General features: G+C 37.7%; 1 protein-coding gene and 1 long non-coding RNA gene across 2 annotated transcripts in view; one reads left to right on the top strand and one right to left on the bottom strand.

Annotated features, from left to right (window-relative positions):
• LOC117796941 overlaps positions 1–12,220 on the top strand; it is an 81,372-nt gene that overhangs the window by 24,873 nt on the left and 44,279 nt on the right. The window lies entirely within an intron of this gene.
• LOC100480861 (prorelaxin) lies at positions 6,798–11,848 on the bottom strand. The gene is made up of 2 exons (XM_002923672.4): positions 11,635–11,848; positions 6,798–7,187 (listed from the first exon to the last, which is right to left on the bottom strand). Exons 1-2 carry the CDS (start codon positions 11,846–11,848, stop codon positions 6,856–6,858), a joined length of 546 nt encoding a protein of 181 aa, XP_002923718.1. The 3' UTR covers positions 6,798–6,855.

Here is a 12,220-nt window from a genome sequence, read left to right as displayed (position 1 = left end):
CAGTTGATGTGATGGATTACATTAAATGATTTTCAAATCTTGAACCAACCTTCCATTCTGCTCAGTGGGGAGTCTGCTTCTCCCTCTGCCCCTCCCCACCCTACTCAGTCATGGTGTATTCTTACTTTTAAACATTGTTGTATTTGATTTGTTAATATTTTGATGAGGATTTTTACAACTATGACCATGAAAAATATTAACCTGTAGTTTTCTTGTCACATAATGTCGTTGTCTGATTTTGGTACTAGGGCAATGATGGCCTTACAGAATGATTTAGGAAGTATACTCTCTTTCTACCTTTCAAAAGAGATTATAGAGAATTGCTAAAATGTCTTTCTTAAATGTAGAATTCCCCAGTGAACCTATCTAGGCTGCTGCTTTCTGTTGGAAGGTTATTAATTATTGTTTCAACTTCTTTAATGGATATAGGTGTATTCAGATCCTGTTTCTTCTTTTAAAATTTTAAGTTTTAATTCCCATTAATTAACCTATGCTGTTATACTAGTTTCAGGTATACAGTATGGCGATTCAACAATTTCATACATCCCCTGCTGCTCATCATGACAAGTGCACTCTTTAATCCCCATAACTTATTTAACCTATTCCCTCCACCCTTCTTCCCTCTGGTAGCCATCACTTTGTTCTCTATAATTGAGAATGTGTTTCTTGATTTACTTCTATTTTTCCCTTTGCTTGTTTTGTTAAAATTCCACATATAAGTGAAATATGCTATTTCTTTCTCTGACTTATTTCACTTAGCAATATACTCTCTAGCTCCATCCAGGTTGTTGCCAATGGCAAAATTTCATTCTTTTTTATGGCTGAATAATATTCCACATCTTTTTTATCCATTCATCAGTCAGTGGATACGTGGGCTGCTTCCATATCTTGGCCATTGTAAATATTGCTGCTATAAACATAGGGGTGCATATATCCCTTTGATTTAGTGGTTTTGTATTCCTTGGGTGAATACCCAGTACTGCAACTGCTGGATCACAGGGTATTCGATTTTTAACTTTTTAAGTTAAAAGCCACTGTGTTCCACAGTGGCTGCATAAGCTTGCATTCCCACCAAAAGTGCGTGAGTATTCCTTTTTATCCACATCCTCGCCAACATCTGTTGCTTTTTGTGTTGTTGATTCTAGCCATTCTGTCAGGTATAAGGTGATATCCCATTGTAGTTTTTTTTAATTAATTAATTTTTTTAAAGTTCCATGGTTTATTACTTACGTATAACACCCAGTGCACCATGCACTAAGTGCCCTCCTTAATACCCATCACCAGCCTATCCCATTCCCGCGGCCCCCCCAAGCCCTCAGTTTGTTTCCCAGAGTCCATAGTCTCTCATGGTTCCTTCCCCCTTCTGTTTACCCCCCTTTCTTCATCCCTTTCTTCTCCTACCTATTTTCCTACTTCTTATGTTCCATAAATGAGTGAAACCATATGATAATTGTCTTTCTCTGCTTGACTTATTTCACTTAGCATTATCTCCTCCGGTCCCGTCCATGTTGCTGCAAATGTGAAATCTTTCTTTTTGATGGCTGAGTAATATTCCATTATATGTATGGACCACATCTTAATCCAGTCATCTGTTGAAGAGCATCTCGTCTCCTTCCACGTTTTAGCTATTGTGGACAATGCTGCTATGAACATTGGGGTGCATATGGCCCTTCTTTTCACTACGTCTGTCTCTTTGGGGTAAATACCCAGTAGGCCACAATCATAGGGTAGCTCATAGGGTTGGATCATAGGGTAGCTCAATTTTTCAGTTCATAGGGTAGCTCAATTTTTAACTTTTTAACGGACCTCCACACTGTTTCCAAAGTGGATGTACCAACTTGCATTCCTACCAATAGTGTAAGAGGGATCCCCTTTCTCCACATCCTCTCCAACATTCGTAGTTTCCTGCCTTGTCAATTTTTGCCATTCTAACTGGCATAAGGTGGTATCTCAATGTGGTTTTGATTTGAATTTCCCTGCTGGCTAATGATTTTGAACATTTTTTCATGTGTCTGTTAGCCATTTGTATGTCTTCATTGGAAAAGCGTCTGTTCATATCTTCTGCCCATTTTTTGATTTGATTATTTGTTTCCCGTGTATTGAGTTTGAGAAGTTCTTTGTAGATCTTGGATTCAACATAGTACTAGAAGTCCTTGCAATGGCAATCAGACAACAAAAAGGGATAAAAGATATCCAAATGGTCAAAGAAGAAGTCAAACTGTCTCTCTTCGCACATGACATGATACTCTGTATGGAAAACGCCAAAAGACTCCACCCCCAAACTACTAGAACTTATAGAGCAATTCAGTAATGTGGCGGCATACAAAATCAATGCTCAGAAATCAATGGCATTTCTATACACTAACAATAAGACTGAAGAAAGAGAAATTAGGGAATCGATTCCATTTACAATAGCGCCAAAAATCATACATTATCTCGGAATTAACTTAACTAGAGACGTAAAGGATCTATATTCTAGAAACTACAAATCACTCTTGAAAGACATTGAAGAAGACACAAAAAGATGGAAAAATATTCCATGCTCATGGATCGGAAGAATAAACATAGTTAAAATGTCTGTGCTACCCAGAGCAATCTACACTATCAATGCCATCCCGATCAAAATACCAATGACATTTTTCAAAGAACTGGAACAAACAGCCCTTAAATTTGTATGGAACCAGAAAAGGCCCTGAATCGNATGGCTAACAGACACATGAAAAAATGTTCAAAATCATTAGCCATCAGGGAAATTCAAATCAAAACCACACTGAGACACCATCTTATGCCAGTTAGAATGGCAAAAATGGACAAGGCAAGAAACAACAAATGTTGGAGAGGATGTGGAGAAAGGGGATCCCTCTTACACTATTGGTAGGAATGCAAGTTGGTACATCCACTTTGGAAACAGTGTGGAGGTCCGTTAAAAAGTTAAAAATTGAGCTACCCTATGATCCAGCCATTGCACTACTGGGTATTTACCCCAAAGATACAGACGTAGTGAAGAGAAGGGCCATATGCACCCCAATGTTCATAGCAGCATTGTCCACAATAGCTAAATTGTGGAAGGAGCCGAGATGCCCTTCAACAGATGACTGGATTAAGAAGCTGTGGTCCATATATACAATGGAATATTACTCAGCTATCAGAAAGAACGAATTCTCAACATTTGCTGCAACATGGACGGCACTGGAGGAGATAATGCTAAGTGAAATAAGTCAAGCAGAGAAAGACAATTATCATATGATTTCTCTCATCTATGGAACATAAGAACTAGGAGGATCGGTAGGGGATGGGACTGGAGGAGATAAAGCTAAGTGAAATAAGTCAAGCAGAGAAATACAATTATCATATGGTTTCACTCGTTTATGGAACACAAGAAATAGCAGGGAGATCGGTAGGAGAAGAAAGGGAAGAATTAAGGGGGGGCAGACAGAAGGGGGAATGAACCATGAGAGACTATGGACTCTGGGAAACAAACTGAGGGCTTCAGAGGGGAGGAGGGGGACTGCGATAGCCCAGTGATGGGTATTAAGGAGGGCACATATTGCATGGAGCACTGGGTGTTATATGCAAACAATGAATTATGGAACACTACATCAAAAACTAAGGATGTACTGTACGGTGACTAACATAACATAACAAAAAATTATTAAAAAAATAAATAAAAATAAAAAAAGTTGAAGGATAAACTGATGTATCTATACAATGGATTGTAATTCAGTGCTATCAAGAAATGGGCTATCGAGGCTTGAAAAGACATGGAGGAATGTTAAAGGTGTATTACTATGTAAAAGAAGATATTCCAAAAAGGCTGCATGATAACTCTATGAGTTTATAGACAGTCAAAACTGTGGAGAAGGTAAAAAGATTAGTGGTTGGTTGCCAGGGACATGAGGGGAGGAAGGGATGAATAGATGTAGCACAAGGGATTTTCAGGGCAAGGAAACTGTTGTGCACAACACTTAAAAGATGGGTACACGTTATATAGATTTGTCAAAACCCTACGATGTACAACACCAAGTGTGAACCATAATGTAGACTGTGGGTTTTGCTTGATAATGATACGTCACTGGTGGCTCATAATCGTAATAAATGTCCCACGTATACCAAATGTACAAATGGTGGCTGAGGTTGATAGGGGAAAGGGAATCTGTAAGAAGTCTCTGTACTTTCCACTCAAATTTGCTGTGATCCTAAAACTGATGTAGAAAGTTAATTTTTTAAAAAAACATAGAATGTACAACAAAAAGAATGAAACCTAAGAAACTGTAGACTTTCATAATAATAAATAATAATTATAATAATATGTCTTTAGTGGTTCATCAGGTGATGCAACTGAACCACACTAATGCAAGATGAATAATAGGAGAAACTTTTTGTGAGCAAGGGGGTAGATGAGAATGCTCTGTACTTTTTGCTATATTTTTCTGTAAACTGAAAATTGCTTTGTATTTGCTTTGGTATCACATATACTAAAATTGGAATGAAAATTGCTTTAAAATTAATGTCAATTAATTAAAAATATAAATATATGTTTTCAGTCAAAACTAAAGAACAAAGATACTTTTTTAAGGAGAAAAAATAAATGTGCCCATGCATATAGCTGCTAAGTGCTGGAATTCAGTTCATACCCATGTCTACTGGATTCCAAAGACCTCTTTCTTTTCTGGTGATATTTCTTGGATCCAACTCCAGTTGGAGTTAATTTTTTTTAAATTCAGTTAGCCAACGTATAGTACATCATTATGGACTTAATAGTTAAGGCTTATAAAGATTAATGTCTTTGAAACAGTCATTGTAGGTACAAGAACAGAAAGCATGAGTGAAGGTATAGGTTGATTACTTCAGTCTTCTTTCTAGACCCTTTTCCCTTGCTTACCTCAACTCTCTAGGCTATAAGTGAATCTAGAAATGATTTCCCAAGTCTCTAGCAGGGTCCATGTATCACAGTTCTGGCCAATGCAACATAAGCACACCTGTGGAGGTTTCTGACAAAGCCTTTGCTTTTCTGAACGAGACACTAAGCCTTCTTCTCTTCCTTTCTTTTCCTGCCTAAAGTATGCACTGAGATCCAGAGGTGCAGCAGCTGTCTTGGGACCATGAGGTGAACACCATAAGGAGGAAGACTTGTATACTCAGCATAGCTGACCGGAAATGTGTGAGGAGGCTGCATTCAGGATTGGATATTTAGTCCATAGGCTTCTTTGAGGCCACCATTAGAGGGTTTTGTTATTTACAGAGAACACAATCCTAATTGATACACATATACAAAGAGTATTCTTTTATATGAGAAATAAATTAAGCATACAACCATGAGTTTCTTATGAGAATTTTAGTAGGACTTTGGTAACACAAGAATTAGATATCTTAAAGGTGTTAACTGATTATTTGAGTGTGTATAGTAGATGGTTAGCCATAGATTGTCTTTGTACCACTTTAAATGTGGTCATATCATCAGAGGTAATGAATTCAGATTCTGGGACCAGGAACCCTGCCTCCAGGCCTTTTTTTAAAGAGCATATGAGGGATAGGGGTCAGGACAGGGTCTGGGGAGATACCTTATGTGTCTGGGAATGCCTTTTCATTCTGTTGGGGCTGTAAATCTCCTGGGTACTGCTCTTGTTCTCCTTTTTTGGTCTTTGCATTTCGGATAGCATTCTTCCTGGCTTTGTCCAAGGTGGCTTATGGCCTGTGAGGTTCTGCAGCCACTTACGAAGTTTTACAAGGTGGCCTTGGTTAGGACTTAATACACCTTAGAGACCTCATTATGATTAACCATTATGGAGTTTGAAATTGGGGAGAATTTTTTAAAATTCTGTTTATAGATATTTGATAGAGATTAACTCGCTATTTAAGTTTTCTATAAATGCTGCCTAGAAATGTATGTGTATGTGAGTCAAAGGAACTGGCTAAATACTAAGATACTTGTTAATTTACTTTTCTCACAAGTTTTCATATCATTGCACAGTTATTTTGTTATAGAAATGGTTTGTAAATTCTCAAATAATAAACATAAGGTTTGCTCCCTTGCTAAATCAGTTCTTCTGTAATATATGACACTCAGTTGTTTATTCTCTTCTATATATCTATTCATTTTTTTCCTTAAACATAATTTACTTCTAGTGCCTTAGATGATAGAATTAGAAGAACCCTACTTTGAAAAATACGAGTTTATATGGCCCCGACTCAATTAAATGGATTTAGTGTCCAGTATGATTATTTGCAATTAATAGTTCAATAAGACACAAAAATCTTTTAAAATCTATTAGAAAAGTCCAAGTTTTGTGACTCTTTATATATCTGATCTGAATTAATATCAATAAAAACATCCTGGTCCATTTTGTGTACCAGGTGTTAGGCATTGTGTAAGTTATTTTTCATTTTTATTTCTTGCTATTGTGTTTAATTAAGTAGTGAAATAACATTTGGGCATTAAATCTGGAGAAAAAAGAGTGGGTGACAGATTATAATATATCAAATACAAATTTTAAAAATAGGCTTATCCTTTCTTCATTAGTGCAAAGCAAAGTGTTTTACTAAGCTATAAAAATTTTTTTGAGTTATTGTGTGTGGTTAAAATGATAAAGATTGTGTCACCGTAAGTTAACAGCATTAAAAAAGCAATAATAATCATACCATTAATAAAAAAGGCAAAAATAGTTTTTGGAATAAAAAGTATTATTAGCAGAAACTATAATAATACAAGGAATAGTTTGTTACACACCAAATGAAAAGCCCAAACACTAAATGATGATTTCTCATATTTTAGTAATCAGTGGGGTGACAAAGCCATCAGTTAATGTGTCATCAAGAATCATGTAAACAGTAGATGAAATACACAATACTTCCATCTCAGCATATTGAAGCAAGCTCTTTTCTGGTGCAACCTACATTACAGCACTTTTCACTGAAGTTTACATACTGTCTCTTTTTTCGGTAATGCATATCTAAGCCTGAGCTTTCTAATTCTGAAAGACTTTTGTCTTCAGCTTCATTTTGTCCAATAAGAAGAATTTCCTTCAATTCTTTCAAGGTAAGATTTGGATCTTCCAGAGCAAGTTGTAGCTCTTGTAATGATGACTGCCTCCCAGACAGTGCTGCCTTCAGCTCCTGTGACAGATTAGGAATGTGTTCCAATATTGTATTTAAGGTTTTTGTATCGATGACAGAGGATGACGCAAGCTCTAAAAGGGGAGAGGGGAGAGAGAAAAATACTCAAGTCAAAGAACATCAGGAAAACAATAAAATTTTGGATAGACATAAAGGAAAGCATTGTCTTAATAGAATTAAACATCAAAACAGAATCAACAAATATCGTGATTAAACAACTTAGAGTATTATAGTTGGGTGGCTTAAATTACTACAGCATCACCAAGATTCTGCTTTATCCCACAGACCTTCTGTCATCTTTCTTTATGCTTTCATCCTAGCAGTTTTGACTCCCTGATTTCTGAAGTCATCTTGGTCATTGAAAACACCCAGTTTGACCACAGATGAATTTTTCTTACCTGGGTAATTTTCTTTTGTTACTAACTTCTGAGTTATTATAGTAATCCTATCAAATATTCCATGGTGGCAAATTACTGCTTCCGGATAAAGTTAAAAAGGCAGAATTTTCAACTGTTCTCATCTAAACGTCAGGAGATAACCAGTCTCTGATGTCCCTCAGACATCAGTTAAATAGATGTAAATAGATCTTTTTTCCCCAGAGTATTTATTTCAAATAAAACAATACTTTAGGACTTTATCTTTCCTCCTAATGCTCCTTCTCATTCAAGTTCTAAGCTGACAGATGAGAATTTATACCATTTTTGGTAGTCAGAAGTTTTTGCATTTTCCTTCAGTAAGATATCCTAAGTTTAATTCAACCTCTTCATAAAATTCCCCCTGCTTTAATTTAAATCTTCTATAGTTGGGGCCTTATTGAATACAGAGAAAAGCTAATAGTAACTTTCCATGTACTTAAAGCCAGTTAATTAATTAGGCAAAACATTTGTAGTTTTTGTTGTGTTTATTCATAGGCTTTTTTTTTTCTTTTGCATTCTTTTTCATCTGTGGATAGACATATAAGGTGTTTTGAGATCTTGGCTATTGTGAATAGTACTACAATGAATGTGGGAGAGGCAATGTCTCTTCAAGATCCTGATTTCACTTATTTTAGATGAATATGCACAAGTGGGATTGCTGGATCATATGTTTTTTGTTTTTTGTTTTTTTTTGAGGAATCTCCATAGTGTTTCCCATAGTGCTGCACCATTTTGCTTTGCCTTCCCAGCAACAGTATACAAGGGTTCTAGTTTTTCCACATCCTGAATAATACTTGTCTTTTTTTTAGGGGGGGAGGGACAGAGGGAGAGGGAGAGAGAGAATGTCAGGAGACTCCACACCCAGCACGGAGGCTCATCTCATAACCTTGAGACCATGACCTGAGCCAAAATCAAGAGTGGGACACTTAACTGACTGAGCCACTCAGGGGCCTGTATTTTTTTTTTTTTAAATAATAGCTATCCTGACAGCTGTGAAACGATGCCTGTGGTTTTGATTTCCATTTCCCTGATGATTAATGATATAGAGCTTCTTCTCTTATACCTGTTGGCCATTGTATGTCTTCTATGCAAAAACGTCTGTTCAAGTCTTCAGCCCATTTTCTAATTGGATTATTGCCTTTTTTGCTATTGAGTTGTAGGAGTTACTTATATATGTTGGAAATTAAACCCTTAGCAGATACATGATTTTCAAAGGTTTTCTCCTATTCCATAGGCTGCCTTTTCACTCTGATTATTTCCTTTGCCCTGCAGAAGCTTTTTGGTTTGATGTAGTTCCTCTTTTTTACTTCTTCTTTTGTTGCTTGTGCTGCACTCATTTATTAAAAGTATTTTTTAAACTTAATTCGAAACGTTTTGCAATCAACAACAACTTTACCTTCTCAAGTCTAAATAAAAGATAATATTCTAATTGACTTGAAATCATACAAACATCTTAACCACTGTATTTTGGACTAAAATTTCACTACCATAGACTTCCTTTAGTTCAAAATATCTGTCTTATTTTTTTAAAGGGGTGCAATGGTGGTATTTCTGCACACATTGTAGGAAAAAATGGTTAGTTAACAATTTAATAATATGAAAACAAAAACTAACAATAGAGGTTTTAAATTCATGAGTCACAAATTATTGACATATACTTCCAAAATATTCTTAACTAGTAATTTAAACATTTTTCTTGATCTTCACTTGCAGGCAATATTATGGTAGGTTATTTATAATTAAATTATGTGCTGGATAGCAGTTAAGAGTGTTCTTCGAAAATACTTTAAAATCACAGTACTCCTATAGAAATAGAAATTTGGCTAAATAGCTATATATAAATGTGATCAAAAAATCATTTTTAAGCAACAATTCGGAAACAATGTAAATGTCCACTAAGAATAGTTAAAACCTAAATGTCCACTAAGAATGGTTAAATATATATGGTAGATTTATGATATAGAATACTATAAAGAAGTTTTAAATTATGTTTTTGGAGAATAACAATGTGAGAAACTGCTCATAATATAATGTTAAGTGAGGGGCGCCTGAGTGGCACAGCGGTTAAGCGTCTGCCTTCGGCTCAGGGCGTGATCCCCGCGTTGTGGGATCGAGCCCCACGTCAGGCTCCTCCGCTATGAGCCTGCTTCTTCCTCTCCCACTCCCCCTGCCTGTGTTCTCTATCTCTGTCAAATAAATAAATAAATAAAATCTTTAAAAAAAAAATATAATGTTAAGTGAAAGTCAGGAGATACATGTACATATTTCCAATTTTTTTTTAAAGATTTTATTTTTAAGTAATCTGCAACCAAGGTGGGGCTCAAACATACAACCCTGAGATCAAGAGTCGCGTGCTCTACCCACTGAGCCAGCCCGGTGCCCCTACATATCTCATTAACATTGCTTTCCAGTTCCTCATTTAATATAGATATTTTTCTCATTAAATTCACATATTTTTTCAAAATTTTTAATATCTATGAGTGTTTTTCATTTTTCTTATTATATTTATGTATCTGTTTCAGTCTTTAATATGAACATATACTTTTTATTCAGAAAAAGTGAATAGGGGCGCCTGGGTGGCACAGCGGTTAAGCGTCTGCCTTCAGCTCAGGGCGTGATCCCAGCGATCTGGGATCGAGCCCCACATCAGGCTCTTCTGCTATGAGCCTGCTTCTTCCTCTCCCACTCCCCCTGCTTGTGTTCCCTCTCTCGCTGGCTGTCTCTCTCTCTGTCGAATAAATAAATAAAAAATCTTTAAAAAAAAAAAAAGAAAAAGAAAAAGTGAATAAAGGAAACACAATGCAATCTCGTCGTCCCTACTTTGAATCAGTAAATCCCTCAACTTTGTAGTCCTCTTATAATATTATATAATAATCCTGTAAGAACTTGCATTAAATAAATTGGTCTCTGACCAACAGTGTAGAAAAAGTAAAGTGAATAGCTTTATAATCATGCTTTAAATCCCATAAAAGAGAAGCAAATGGTGTACACAATAATTTTATATGAGGGTCACTTGTATACAGGATGGATAGGCTATAAAATATAGTTGTGATATATCATAAATTGCATATATGTTGTGAAACATAAAACACTAAGTTATTCATAATTGAGTTTGCCTTTTCTGAATTTAATATGACCCATTGCACTGCTTAGAATAGTGTGTCTGTGAAAATTTGCATTCTACTTACACTTAGCTTCTAGTTTGTCTTTATAAATAGTTTATTACTAACGAAGTTGTTTTTGTTTTGTTTTTTAAACCATTCCAGATTTGAGCTGTACTCAATTCTGCAGCTTCCAAATGCTTGAAGCATCAATCAGGTTTTCAGCTGAGAACTTCCCTTGGGCAAACTTCCCTTGACTCTAGGTCCCCTTCAGTTTCTCCTGTAGATTAGGCCCTTTTCTTTCTCTTCAATCCCTTATCTCATAAATGAACTTCAAGGTCCAGTGCAAAAAAGATGGGAGGCTCGGCTCTCCCCTTTGGTGAAGTTTACGAATAAAAATAAAATTAAAGGAGGAAATTTTTGATGGTGTGGGCCACAGCCCAGCCTTTTTGCAAAGGAGTAGAGTCGCTAATAAGCCCCTTCGTGTTTACCACTCCAGGACCCTCTCAATGGTCTCCCATGCCCTTTGGCACTCAAACCAGCGCACACTTGACTGCCTCTAGCGCTCTCAAGTCGAGATGGCCTGTTCAGTTGCCTCAGGCCCCAGCATGCCCGAAAGGCCCGCGGACTTGACTCAGGGGTCCAGCCCGAATGGGTCCCATCTCCAACGGGTCTTTGGGCAACCAATATCCTCTGTGGCTCCCCCTCTCCCCATCTGGATCATCCGGATTGCCAGGAGGTGAAGGGCTCCGAGTGCCTCTCAGGAGAGGCCTTCGTTGTTCCCGCTGCTTTCCCTCCCTCTGGTGAGATCCGCCGTGAGACCTTACTAGAACAGCAAATTAACAAAGGAAAACTCGAAACTTTTAAGCATCAGCAGCCTCAGAGTCAGGGCTAAGCGCGGGAGGCCCGAGCCGTCTGGAGCCGGGGAGTGCGGGTGCCGTTCTAAATAGCCCGCGGACAACCAATTATAGGAGGTACGGAGCGGTGGGGGGTGGGGCGCTCACCTGTAGGTGATTCAGGTGCCTGCCGAAGTTGCCGCACTTGCTGGAGAGCCTTTTCCCCCCAGTTGACCGAGCCGCAGATCCAGATACGTTGGCGGACTAACTCGCGGCCGCATGCCTTAATTACGTCGTTGTCCTTATGGGCTGGGATCTCACTGGGAAATTGGCTCAGTAGCAGCCAGATTCTTACCAGGTGGGACAAGTACTGTTGTGGCATCTTGGGCCAGATTGCTTCTGCTCTGGGTGTTTTTTCTCTAGGACTGCAGCCGCTGTCGCCCACCGGTCTCTGCCTCTGTTCCAATCCTGGGCTTCAGGCTGCTGTCCTGGCCAGGTTTCATCAAGCTTTTATAGCCCTCGGGCAACCACTTAGACCTGAGTCAATTGTCCAAACTCCACCCCTTTCTCCACCCACCTCATTGGAATTCTCCCCCCCCCACCTCTGCCCCCTCTTATCTCCCCACCTTTCACCCTTAACTTTCCTCTGTTTGCCCATCTTTCTGTTCTTGGAACAGTTGTATATTTTTTTCTTTTCTTACCCTTAAACTGTTTTGTATACTTAGGTAAAGTTAGTATTTGAAGTTTTCCTTTA

Source organism: Ailuropoda melanoleuca, chromosome 17 (assembly GCF_002007445.2).
Source record: "Ailuropoda melanoleuca isolate Jingjing chromosome 17, ASM200744v2, whole genome shotgun sequence".
Classification (NCBI taxonomy): domain Eukaryota; kingdom Metazoa; phylum Chordata; class Mammalia; order Carnivora; family Ursidae; genus Ailuropoda; species Ailuropoda melanoleuca.
This window is presented reverse-complemented; position numbering and strand designations above follow the sequence as displayed.